At 42.3% G+C, this 14042-nt stretch overlaps 1 protein-coding gene and 1 long non-coding RNA gene across 3 annotated transcripts in view; one reads left to right on the top strand and one right to left on the bottom strand.

Annotated features, from left to right (window-relative positions):
- Positions 1–14042, top strand: part of LOC144768810 (uncharacterized) — a 163034-nt gene that overhangs the window by 130214 nt on the left and 18778 nt on the right. For both annotated transcript variants that reach the window (XR_013598632.1, XM_078652770.1), the window contains exon 8: positions 8486–11719. Coding sequence is in view for 1 of the 2 variants with exons in the window: in XM_078652770.1 (XP_078508896.1) it covers positions 8486–11719 (3234 nt within the window). In the remaining variant the exon portion in view is untranslated. The remainder of the gene's footprint in view (positions 1–8485; positions 11720–14042) is intronic.
- Positions 13388–14042, bottom strand: part of LOC144768812 (uncharacterized) — a 150201-nt gene continuing 149546 nt past the window's right edge. Inside the window, exons 3-4 of the long non-coding RNA XR_013598633.1 lie at positions 13643–13794; positions 13388–13524 (exon numbers count right to left, since the gene is read on the bottom strand). This is a non-coding gene — a long non-coding RNA (uncharacterized LOC144768812). The remainder of the gene's footprint in view (positions 13525–13642; positions 13795–14042) is intronic.

Below are 14042 nucleotides of genomic sequence, written 5' to 3' on the forward strand. Positions count from 1 at the left end.
CTCATGGCACCTAATGAAAGGGGAGGACTGGCATGTCTACTATATATATTGAACTAGTACTATGCTGCCACTTGTGTATAATGGGTCCATGGGCGAATCAGAAACAAAATTGATTTCACAGGGAAAATGCCTTAGCCAATAGATCACAGTGGATCATCCTGTGGTTGTTTAGAGAACACACACTTTTAACCTCTTTATACCTAAAATCACTATAATAGGATTAGAAATATGGGACATGCTAGCATTAAAAAGGGACTGACTGTTCCCCTCACACTGTAGTCTACTAATTACCCACGCCCTGGACGGAAAATGGTACAACAGATAGAGATCTGGAGAATGTTTTGTACTCAAAGATTTGTTTCACAGAGGCTCAATCAAATCCTTCCATGATTGTAAACAGAACTTTAAACTAACAGAACAAAATAGACTCCCATATGCACAATTGAGGCATTGGGTACTACACCCTGAAAACAAATAGGCAGTCAATAGACAGCTTACCCATTTTGAACGACATCCTTCCCGCTTTTTACTTTTTTTAACATCTTTATTTAATTCTTCTGCAGTACAACAAAAAACATTTCTGCTTTTCAACCAAAGGATATCTTTCCAACTTTGAATCTACAAAAGGCTTAATTTCACGCTGTATAATATACTTAGCAATGGCATGAGATCGCCAGTAAAATAGAAATATCAAATACAATGGGAACATGAACTTGGATCAGTGATCGCTAAGGAGGCATGGAGTAGAAGCCACAGCACCTCCCTGAAGGGTATGTGGTGCCTACTTCACAGAGAAACCGAATGAAAAGTATGAATGTGATGGTATTTAACCTCGGACAGGTTTACCCCTTATTTATCCTAATAGCTCAGACACAGTTTGGCAGTGTGAAACAGAGGTGGGTTCAATGTTTCACATCTGGTGGAGTTGCTTAAAAATTCAGATCTTCTGGAAGTAGGTGCTAAGTCATATTGATAAAACTGTAGGGATACTCATGTCACATCGCCCAGAGTTTTCACTGCTGCTTCTGGGTCCAGTAAACTGTTACGGTAATGTGGTGATATGACACAGTAATCTTTCATATGTTGGGGACAGTAAAGCTTCTATTTGCCAGGCTCTGGTAAAAGAAGGAACCGCCATCAGGGCAATGTGGATTGTTGAGTTATGGCAAAGGTAGCTCATAATATTATATATCTATCTATGACTAAATCTGCAAGGCCTTTGAGGCAACCTAGGAGCCCCTCATACAATACCTTACAGTCAGTGGAATAAGCTTTATTTGGCTCACAGAGAGCCATAAAAGCACAAATTAAACATATAATAATAAAAATAACTTATAAAGATTAAAAGACAAAAAATTAAAAACCATGCCCCCGTACAAATGCATCCAAATACAATCATCAAAGTGCATTATACAGACCCATAGTTATTTCTTATTCTCAGCGCACAATGCACAAAATGGACTAATCCAACACAGAGCTCCAAATTACACAGCTTTTGCGTAAGGATAATACCTTACATAATTACCTCTATTACGTGAATATCCACCAAAGTTGAAGGCCTAATCATTTGATTACAGTCAACCTCAATGTCCAGTTGATGAGAGAAAGATTCCCCAGCTAATCTGGCAAGAGCAGAGTAGACGGGTCTAGTTAGGGAGAAGGAGGGAAAATGTTCAGATAAGATAGCATGGGAGGATTTTTGATTTTTCTGCGGACATATATTTAAAATATATTTTTGAAGATATACGAGAGATCAGTGCCAGACTGTATGACATGTATTAGCTGAGGTGATAAAATGTTACCATTATATTCTGCTAAAAGTTGATTAATCACGGATTGACAGTTGCTGAAAATATGGTATTATTATTATAACATTTTATATAGCACACAGCTACCCACTAGGGGTTTCCCGTTGATTTCGCAATAGGTTGGGTCTGTCCATGTCACTTTAGATTAAAACAAGGAGGTCTTTAGTTGTCTGCGGAAGATCATAAATGAAGAACAGCTTGCTGCATATTCATGTGCATTGTAGGTAGTTTTAGGTAGGATCTCTTTAAGGGTTTTTGTTATCTTTCCAATGTCACTGCTGTGTAAGTTTCTTTGCTTATGTTCTGATCTACAATTGTTGGGACTTGGGAGTTGACTGCCTTGACTGAAGGCAGGTGTTGTGCTGCCTTCCCAATACATCTTCTAAAACTCTTCCTGGACTCTCTGGATTTACTGTACAGCCTCTCAATAGTTCTGGGAGGGTGTTCCACAGCGTGAGGCCCAGGTGTGCAAGATATATGTATTTTCAAAATATGAACAAAATATTAGGCACAAAAAATAATAGTGGAAGCTGAATATAGTCAAATGTTTTTATGTTTTTACCAGTCTCTGTAGTGTTTAAAAGATGTACTAATATGGAGGGTAAAGTAGACGAGTACCGACGTGTTCCTAATTGTTAGCTTTAAGATGATCCACCAGAGCCGTTTGGTCTTCTGCTGTCAAAACTAAAAACAATACCCTTTGTTCCTAGGGGCTAACGATTTTCCTGCTCCTTACAACTGATTATTCCATACGAATGAAGGCAGGTTTTTGAAGTAAAATTGAGGGGCAACAATATTTATTGGCTTATTCTGTTCTCAGGTAGAACATCTTATCCTGCTCAACAAACTAAAACCTCCTCCCTTTTCTTATTTGTTGCAACGAAAATAAGGGTCTGGTTTATAGCTTGGTGGACTGCCCACCTTATCCTGGTTCTGATACACTGTTATAGGAATGTTGCAGCACATAAAAATTGGTGCTTCGTCTCCAGTCGAATACGCTTTGAATATTGACTTCCATAGAGAACATCTGGTTTACTCCTTCTTAAAACATATCTACTCCCCTTTTTCATGTTAAGAGTCAAATGTATCATCTACATACAATTTTATGCGGATATCACTAATTTAACAACTAAATATCCAACAGGTAGTGAATTCTAAATATTACACAAGATAACCTGTTTACAATTAAACATTGGATGGTGGCTTGAATTCAACATTAAAACTGATCTTTGGGGGAAGAGAGTTGCTTACAGCTTATTACTTTACCACCCATAATAGCTCCTCATTGGCTCCCCATAAAGCAAAGGATCAAATTGAAGGGACTCTGTATTGCCCATAAGGCTCAATATGGACAAACCCCAAGTTACATCAAAGAGTGCATTGTGAAGTATGTCCCAAATCGCTCTTTCAGATCCTCTGCAGGGCATCAATTTTCCTGGTTCAATCTTTCGAGGAAAGGAGGGCGGGCCTTTTCCGTCTGGGTTCCACAATTGTGGAACAGGCTCCCACCCTATCTTCGATCTGAGGAGGCCCTCCTATCGTTTAGGAAAAATTTGAAGACCCTCCTGTTCACTGAAGCCTGGGCTTAACTCCACTCAGTTAAATATCATACTTACCCGGGGTGCTGTAGCTTTCCCTCTCATTGCGCTTAGAGACCTGGTGGTATTAAGCGCTCTATAAATCACAATTAACAATAACAATAGGATAGTCTCTTTCCAGTGCTATGCTAGTAACAAATCTATATACAATCCTAGATCCAAATGTGGCATCAGCTCTCCAAGTCTGGGACAGGATGAGTGGTTTAATACTGCTTCTTCGTGCTGCAAAGCTATCTTCCCTGTGTCCCTTTTTATTTAAAGAAATTGAAACAATTTCTGGACGTAGCTACCTAAGCACACATTTATTATTCTAATCATTTTTATGATCGTCTCCCAGAGTACTCAATACAGATACTGCAATTAACCCAGAATGCCACCATGCATGCAATCTTTGTTTTAAAAAAAATCGAGATCATGTCACAAGTTTGCTTCCTGTGAGCTAAAGAAATGTTTTTACACTTTGTCTTATTTTTAAAGGCTTGCACAAGTTCGTCCCCAGTTATCTCTGGAGGACACTGCCAAGTTCCTAGAAAGCAAAACGCTGCTTAACACATTTAAAGACTGTGTCTAAAATGTACCCAAGAAGACACCACAGTCAAACATATATCCTGGCATGCTCCTTACACAAATGAGCGGCCACAGGGTCAGGCTTTGTAGGACAGAAATGTGGGCATCTTAACAAATTCAGTTCAAAGCTGCAAACCTAATGCTGCGGGCTCCATTAATGGCAGTTTGCATTGTAGGGATAGAAGTTCTAGTTCAATGTCACCAGTTGAAGGGGCAGAATGTCCCATGTGTGCCTGGTGGGGACTGGCACCGTGCATTTAGCACCCAAGGGAGCCTCAACTTTGTTACTGACCGTCATGATCAGATTTTTCTACAGCTGATTCTGAGATCCCCTTTGGGCCCTAAAATTTGAATCAGGGTGCCACCAAATGTTTGGTTGGCTCTGCCTTTTGAGGGGAAGGTTTTAAGGACTTGCCAACAGTGATGGAAGCTGGGCAGGCAGGACGTGTCTTTTGATGGCACTCTGGTGATCATTGCAAAGATGATGACCTTGGTTTCCTTCAGGGCCAAAGACATTTAGATATGGATACGGGTTCTGAGGTATATTATAGTGGCTACTACTGGTACTTGTGTCTTGGTAAATCGATGGAGGTGTGGGTTGAAATGTTCTTCAGACCTTTGATATAGTACTGCAAGGGTGATGATGCTAGCTAAGGTCACTGCATGGAGTTTCACTTTGGGTCTTTGTCTGATCTTTGTCCTGCTTGTTGGACTCCACTTCTTTGCTGGTTCACTTGCAGGCTTACGCTGGTCCCTGATCTAGTGGATTAATAGCCTTGTTGTCCGTGGACAGCTCCTGAATCCTTGGTACATTCTGTAACACAGTAGGAGTCCGCAAGTTCAGGCTTTCTGCAGGATCATTAGATCTGTTTCCAGCCTAGGTATCTCAAAATCTCAACCTCTCTCTCCCCCTCCCACAGCTGGCTGTCAAGCTGTGCTTATTGAGAGGAGCTAGTGGGAAGCCAGTCCCCAGTCACAAGAGATCCTGCTTTTGTATTCACAATGATTATCAGAGCAAAGGGTACGTTTCACAGGCTAGAACGTGGCACACCTTGCCGGATGTGTATTGCACATGCCATGTGAAGGACACCTATTAATGGGGGGGTTGATTTTATTGCTAGCCATTAGGTCCCTCTCTAATGCCTGTGCCGCATCATCAACACTGCCACTAACCATGGGCCTTTCTATAGTTTTAGGAGGAAGAGGAATTATCTTTGACTATGGATACAGGTTGACCTCTGGCAGTGTTTTTGTGGGACTTAAGCTGGACCTAAGGGCCTTGGTAGTTAATTGGATTTTATTGAATTTATAAGGCACTTTTGCCAAAACACCAAACAAACGTTAAACTAACAGGGCATTAGGAAAGTAAAATAGACAAGTATACAAGGCCAATGGGTTGTGAGACAGGTTTTAGGTTGGCAAGTCTAATCATGTTCCATAAAAACCAAGCAGAATCAAGCCGGAGTAGTGTGGACTGAAAGAGTGAGCAAATTCAAACGCTGCAACAAGACTGGAGAAGGGCATAAGAACGGCGAAGGAGCAAAAGAAGGAATTTAACAGCTGGGCATAAGGTGCGAATTGGGAGGAGAATCTGAATAAAGAATAGGGAAGGACTGGAAGTAAAAAAGCGTTGGACAGATTTTAGATAAAGCAGAGAAAAAAAGAAGTTTCATAAATTGGGTTGGAGTGGCCAGCAAAAAGAACCAAGACACTGATAAATAAAAGCAGTACTAGAAAGTCTGAAATGGAGCAGATAGCAAAACAAAGTATATGGCCTTTAGCCCCCAGAATTGTTTTCTGAATGGTATTTCTCTTGACAATACCATCTTGCTGTGAGTCTCTGCTTCTGATTTTCTAGGGCTTCACTTTCAGAACAATAGGAGCTGGGATACTACATAAGAGTTCTACATTATTAAGTTATAGAGGTCGCGCAATGGGAATGATTTGCAACGAGACATGGGGTTGGGCTTTATTACAACCTATCAAGATCTTTACTGCACCCGCGGCATTTGGGGCTGAAATTTGAGTATATGTGACTTGTGAAGCACTTACCTGTAAGAGTTTGTTTTTCAACAGTCTGTTTAATCTACCAAAAAGTGCTTTACTCTTCTACTGTGTATGGATTTAAATTTAAATGTGCTCCTTTACCAGAACCCCCTAAGAAACCCCTGATGTACTGGATGAAAATGTGACTTTTTCACAAGCACCTGCCATATTTAATTAATAGTGCTGAGAGATCTTTTACATGACCTACGGAGTCAGACATTACTGTGGTTCCATTTTGTGATAAATGCACATTATATGTATCCATCAAGTACAGGTTGATTTTGAGTTGATTAACTCCAATATTGTACCAACTTCAATACACGTTCCTCTGGTGGTTTTGAGACCTGCTCCTGCAGCGGAGTGTGCAGAAGCATTCGGTAAATGAGTTTCTACTTCTAAAAATGATTTGGAACTTTGAATACTTTATCCCATAGATTACCTGTGAATTCGCTGGGATAACTTTTTTATTAATGAAATTACGCTATGGGGTACTTCCTGATTGCACGTTCCCCAAAGCACTGTGGCAGGGATTCCCAAGTGAACGACTTGTGTACGCTTTATGGAGATCAGACAGAAATAGCCCCATATTTTAATCTGTTGAGCCCTGCATGTATGGGTTATCACAGAAAAAATGGTAGATCCTCTTATCAGATCTGCTGGTATCACAATTTACAAAGAATCATTGAAATATTTTAGAACATATTCTTAACTCGTTCAGTTAAACACCATTTGTAAATTTCTGAAACATATTTATAGAGCAAGTGCTCAATTAGAAGTGCCATAGTAATCTCATGATGACATTTCAGTGGATTTTATTATTATAATAATGTTATGTAAAGTTATGTAAAGTGTTAATTGTGAGACAACGTTCTTTCCCTCTATAATGATGAGTCCCTACTAGATACACTTTTTCAATATGTTTGCTGTAATTCAAGTTGTTATATGATGGTTTTCTATTTAATTTAAGAAATGCTATTGTTTTATGGTTTACAACCTAAATAAACTCATGATGAGTAAAACAATATGTATCAATAGAAGTGGACGAAGAACTGATGCAGGCAGACTGACCCAGACTGAGAAACAATAGTACAAACAGGAGATATATATATGAGAGAAAATTAGGGTTATAGTAGACTGAAAGGAAAGGAACAATCTTGCAGTTGATGTTAGCAGAGGCAGGAGATTGTTATAATGACTGAAAAATGAGCAGTTGTTCAAAAATGACTCGAGTGATTCAAGCAGAAGGTGAAAGGAAAGGGTAAATAGAATAGAAGAAAGGAGAGGAAGTGCAAGAACAGAAAAGCTGAAACAAAAGCAGGTTGTCTTAGTAGAGTTTCATTGACAAGTGTAAGGTCATCCAAGACTGGATGGATAAAAGGCAAGAGGAGAGAAGAAGAGCCACAATCTATGATCTCCACACAGAAAAAAACGTGAGCGTTTATAGAAAATGATTGCAGCCAAAAAGTATTTGTAAATGGCAAAGAAGAAAGGTCCAAAGACAGAGGCTCGAAGAATGCTACAGTGAAGAGAAAAGTAACCATCTTAAGTGACTTACTGTGTACAAGAAGAGAGATACAAGGGTGTCTATGTATAGTAAGCACCAAAAATACCCACCGTAGACACAAAAGAGAAGAGGGAGGGATGGTGCAAGGATCTTCAGTTGTTCTGGCAAAATGGCACTTTGCTTTGAAGAGCACTCCCTCTTTTCTAACAAATGCAGTTTTGAGGCTTTTTCAAGTAATTTGCACTGTCTTGAGGGGCTGCCCTAAGGCTGCAGTCCTACAGCACCTTATAGAGGTGCCAACACAGAGTAGGGAATGAATTGATAGAGTGTACTACAAGCAGATGATATGTCGAGGCAAGTGCTTTTTTCATGATGAGCAGAAGAAAAGTAGTAAATAGGAGATAGGTGGTTTTAATATAATGGTTAGTTCATAAACTTGAAGAGGTGACAATGGCACTGGAATGCACATAAGGGGTAGGTTGACAACAGACCTCATTTCCTTAAGAATAATTTCTAAGAGAAGATTGGGAGATAGGACAAAATGAGCTGGAGAAGAAGGATCAAGAGAAATCTTTTCAGCAATAGTTTGAAAGAATGTGAGAAGCTGTCTTATGACTGCAACAAGTTTAAGAAGGCAGTGAGCTGGGGATGAGGAGAAAAGATGGAAGGACTCAGTGAATTGGAAAACATATTATTAGCCTCGCGATTGTGATTAAGACAGGAAATGCCATTGAAGGAGGGGTATGAACCTGTGAGGGGGAGATCTTTGGGCAGAGCTGATTAATGGGCTTTGGGGATGGTCTCTGGCCACAAGCAGGTCTAGTAAGAGGTACCTTGCTCTCGGAGAGCAGGCTGGTTTTGGAATATTGGGGTGGGGTGTAATTAGGTTACTTTAGAATGATGCTTGAATTGCTGCAAAGTTATTTGATATTCAGCATTTCCTCTACCTTTTACCTTTACAGGGACCTGCTCTATGTGCTGTCCGAAGAGGAACTCTTTGCTTTGGAGAAGAGCCTGTGCTCCACAGACTCCGATGATCCCCAGTCTAACCTGACTGGCTTTGACAGCCCTCAGCCAGAATCAACGGACTTTAACCCTCAGCCTCATCTGGCAAGCCTTGTCTTCCAGACTGACTCGTCCTTCCTGGTCGACCCCCAGTCAGACCTGATCAACTATGCAGAGTCTTCAGATCCCTTACAGTTGCAGTGGCAGTGCGATGGATCTTCCGAATCAACTGACTTTGGGGTGTCACAACATCAGTCTGCCTTGTGGTCTAGACAGGTAGTTGCCACATCCAGTGTGAGTGTATTTACACCCAAAACATTTGATAAGAATCTAGGTGAGGTGCAAAGGACAGGGCTGAACCCTACAGAGTGGGAGACAAGTCCATTGGTCATGTCACAGTGTATCCCCTACTTCCATAAGCATGGGGATGAAGAAATGACCTGCACTGCCCCTTGTTCCTCAGGACAGTGTTACAATGAAGTTGCTGTCCACGCTCATGCTTCTCAAACCCATTCAGGAGCTACCAAAGACTCTTCTGTCCCAACAAATCAGAACACCCTACCCGAAGGGCGTTCCATTGTGCACCACCAGCCACCCCAAAAGGCAAGCTCCAAGACTCATCAAGTTCAAGTCTTACCAACATCGCACCATGGAGATACCAAAGAGCCTGTTCACACAAAACATGACACAAGTACCCAGAACTCAGATTCCCCGATACTGCACAAGAACCCACTGTTTCATGCTACACGCCACAACTCTTCTTCATTATCGCATCATAATTCTTTCAGTTCCAGGTCGTCCATTGTGAACAGGATGGACACACAAAACAGTGGCTCGCCACAATCTTTAAATACTACCCGAGCATTGACTGCAGTAGATAATCAAAATAAAACTCAAGATCAAGAGTCAACATTGTGCCATGGTGACACTCGAGATTTTGGATCCTGGCTACCTCACAACTTTCCTTCCCCAGTATACCAAGGACGGCAACAGGTTTCTGATTACCCAATGCTCAGTGGGGCATCTCAGGACTCTACATACTTGGTGCACAGTGCGATACCTCAGGGCCAGGTTTCTAGGTCCTCAGTATCACAGGGTGCTGAGCCCTCCATGGACAATAGTGCTCCTCAGGACTGTGCATTTCTAATGCACCAAGATGTTCCTCAGGTCTCAGCATCCCCAATGGACCAGGAGGTGCCTCAGACCTCTGCATTCCCAATGTACCAAGGGGTTTCTCATGTCTTTGCATCCACAATACACCATAATGTTCCTCAGGACTCTGCATCCCCAATGCACCATAATAGTCATCAGGAATCTGCCTCCTCAGTGCACCATGAGGTTCCACAGGACTCTGCACCCCCAATACACCATGAGGTTCCTCAGGACTCTGCACCCCCAATGCACCATGAGGTTCCTCAGGACTCTACATCCACAATGCACCATAATGTTTATCGGGCCTCTGCATCCCCAATACACCACAAGGTTCCTGGGTACTCTGCAGCCCTAATGCACCACAAGGTTCCTCAGGACACTGTATCCCTCATTCACCATAAGGTTCCTCAGGACTCTTCTTCCCCAATGCACCAAAGGACTCCTCAGGATTCTACATCCACAATGCACCAAGTGGTTCCTCAAGTCTCTGCTTCCCCAATGCCTGTGGAGATTCACCTGGATTCTGCACCCCCAATGCACCATAAGGTTCCTCAGGACTCCGGATCCCCAGTGCACTATATGGTTCCTCTGGATTCTGCATCCACAATACAGCAAGTGGTTCCTCGGGTCTCTCCATCCCCAATGCACAAGGGGGTTCCTCTGTATTCCGCATCCCCAACACACCAAGGGGTTTCTCATGTCTCTGCATCCCCAATGCACCAGAAGGGTCCTCAGGACTCTGCATCCCCAATGCACCATAAGGTTCCGCAGAACTCTGAGACCCCAATACATCATACGTTTCCTCATGATTCTGCATCTATAATGCACCAAGTGGTTTCTCGTGTCTCTGCATCCCCAGTGCAGCGGGTGTTTCCTCAAGAATCAGCATCTCTAGTGCCCCATGGGGTTCCTCAGGGCTCTGCTTCCATAATAGAACATTGGGTTCATCAGGACACTGCATCCCCAATGCTCCATGAAGTGCATCAGGACTCTGCTTCCCAAACATCCAAAGGAGTGCCTCAAGACTGTCCTTTCCCAATGTACCATACAGTCCCTCAGGACAGGGCATCCACATTGCACAATCATGTTCCTCAGGACCGTACATTCTCAATGCACCATGGGGCGCCTCGGGAGTCTGCTTTTTCAATCCACCACCGCATGCTTCAGGAGTCTGCATTCTCAATGCACCATGAGGTGGCTCAGAATTCTGCATCCCCTATGAATCGTTGGGAGGCCCAGGACTCTGCAGCCTTAAGGGACCATGGAGTGCCTCAGGACTGTTCACCCCCTGCACAGCCTGGTATTCCTCAGGACTGTGCATCAGCAATGTCCCCTCTGTTGTCTCAGGACTGTCCATCGCCTATACAGCATGGTGTGCTTCAGGATTCAACTGCAGCCATTTACATCGGGGAACCTCCAGACTCCCCTTCAGCAAAGCAGTGTGGGATATCTCAGGACTCTGTTCCCAGAATGCGCCATGGGGAGTCTATGAATACTTCTTACCTGAATCACAGTATAGTGTCTCAGGAAGCTGTTTCCCAAATGCACAACAGCATGCTCCAGCACTCTGCATTCCCAATGTACAGGACAATGCTTCAGGTATTCGCCTCACCAATGCAGTATAGGTTCCCTCAGGGCTTCATCTCGACAATAAATCACCAGGACCTTGTAGACTATCCATTGTCCTTGCATCAATGTGGATCCAATCTTGATGTCCCAGAAAACTTTTCCAGGGATGCTGCTTTCACGAATTCTGGTGGACCACCCATAGCAGCAGCAACATCCGGGCCCCCTCAAACTCACCTAGGGATCGAGGATTCCTGCGCATACGATAATCTTTCGAACTTAGGAAGAGCAATGCTCAGTGGGACTTCTTGGGTGCCAGGGCCAACTCTTGCAGGCTCTGGAAACTTAATTCTGTTCAGATCAGCCACCTTTCCAGCTCGGGATATAATGAGAAGCAGCGTCTGTAGAGACTCAGCCCTCGAGCATTGCCAAACGATGGGACCTCATACTCGAACCATCAGTCCTTTTAGCAGGTAACAACGAAATGAGATGCATCACCCCAAAAGGGGTAGTAGAGGTCCAGATAAAGTGTGTACTGATTTTTGTATCATTAATGCAGTGGAATTTGAGTCTGAGTTGTAGGAAAAGATACGCACAGATATGCAGGGGCGGGATTGACTCCTTCAAAAACCGAAAAGGCTCTGTCTACCACTCTCAGTCAACTAACGAGTTCTAGTGAATATCTTCACTACCCTGGTGCTCTACGAGCTGCCTTGGACAGAGATACACTCCAAAGTACCAGGGGTGACAGTACTGACGTAACTGCTGATGACATCACAGTGTCTACCTCTTGCCCTACCTCAGCTGCCTCCTATTTGCTGCTCGGAGACTAGAAGCACTATCGACAAAAGGCTTGGGTCCTGCCACTACCTGGCCTGGACCACTCTAGTATCAAAAACAAACAAATAACTAGATAGGATCTTGCAAAATTACTACGCTGCACCTAGACAATCAGTTCTAAGTACATGTGATTTATTTCACATTAATTTCAAACGTGTTTCACATTTTTTTGAAAAAACATTTCATCATGGCATAGAGAGACGCACCAAATTTTCAGTGTGACCTAGATGCATTAAAAACGTGAATTACAAACCAATCACAAAAACATACAAAAGTGAGAAAGCTTAAATATCAAAATATGTACAACATAAACACCATTCATATTCTCATTATCCTCCTATAATTTAGAGGGCACCAGTCCGTTGTATAAAGAACAAAGAACAGGCTTACTTTGCTCAGTTCAAAGGGTCCTGTCTGCATACTAGGCTGAAGACCACAACATGATCTCATGGTTCATATCACTGGTGGGGGTTAATTTCTTTGACCAATTCCCATGTGTAGCCCAAACAAAACTAATTAGCTTCAGCCATGATGCCAACGTGTTTCAAACCCTGCTATGTTCTCGGGTTATCCTCAGGGTGTGGACTGGATATGTCTTAACTGATTTTAAAGGGGCCTCCCATGTAGTGCATTGAAATTAATGGGTCAGCCAATCTGTGACATTAATCTACCTTTAGTCAAAGATTTTGTGCTGGATCTGATAATCTGTGTCTAAACGTCATCGTGAGGCTTTGAAAGTTCAACTATCCTTATCCTGGTATATTCCCAATGTGCTCCAGCTTAACAGCATCACAGAGTCTACCTCTTACCCTACCTCAGCTGCCTCCTATTTGCTGCTCAGGGACTAGAAGGGCACATATTAAAATCTTCAGAAATGAAACGTCAGGATAAGGACCATGCTTGCTTTGTGTTTCTGCTTTCATGACCCCTGATGGTACAGAAATAAGGGGTCCCAGTGAAGGTATCACAAGCACACAGACAAACCACTTTATATCACACAATATAAAAATCACAAACTAATGATTGAACACACTGTTGTTTATTCACAATGTGCTTGTTCATATTTCTTTATAGCAAATTCATGACAGAATTGTTGTAGTGCCCCAGGAAAGGGAGGGTGAGGGACAGTGATTGGGTAGGGAGGGAATGTGCAAGGTAGGTTATTCATGACAAAAATATCAATATATGATTATTAAACAATCAATATAGCTGGCTTCAGAGCCCTGAGCCAGTACAATGAATGAGCTATTAATGCTCAACGTTTAAAAAGAAACCATAATAGCGATGCTACTAATTAATGAGTGAAATGATGGTTGCATCGACTGGTAGATGGTAATAGCTGTCGACGTTTCGATCCCAAATATACTGGTAGATATACGTCACACCTTAAAGTGGGGTCTTCATCAGGACAAAAGGGCCCTGGGGAGCACTGGTTTCTCTAAAAAAACAACAATAAAAAGTGTATAATATTTACAGTGAAAATGAATTCAGATTAAAAAAACACACAGGCGCATGAGGGCGCCCAACACGGACCAATAAAAGAGAAATTCATTCACCATGGAAAGTTGGGCTAGTTAGCTCACAACTTGAACAGGAGCACGGGGAGCATCAATAGATCCAGTTATGATTATCAGGATCGGTATTTATCCAATGTGTTCTCATAAGTAGAACCACTTCCAAAGGGATGTCAAAAATGATCAACAGTTTTCTATTAGAAGAGAATGGACATGAAAAGACATATCAGTATTATGTCCCTTAATATTTCATACAACAAGTTTATCTACAAAGATTAATTACAAAAATTATACACTGAACAACCGCATTCAGGTTCCATTACTGAGTCATTTCATATATATCTCGATTGGGAACCGCATGAGAATTAATTGCTCCCTCATTCAAAAATTATCCAAGCAGAGGAAACATATATACAAACTGCTGGCATACAGGACAGGCTCA

This window comes from Lissotriton helveticus, chromosome 7 (assembly GCF_964261635.1).
Source record: "Lissotriton helveticus chromosome 7, aLisHel1.1, whole genome shotgun sequence".
NCBI lineage: Eukaryota > Metazoa > Chordata > Amphibia > Caudata > Salamandridae > Lissotriton > Lissotriton helveticus.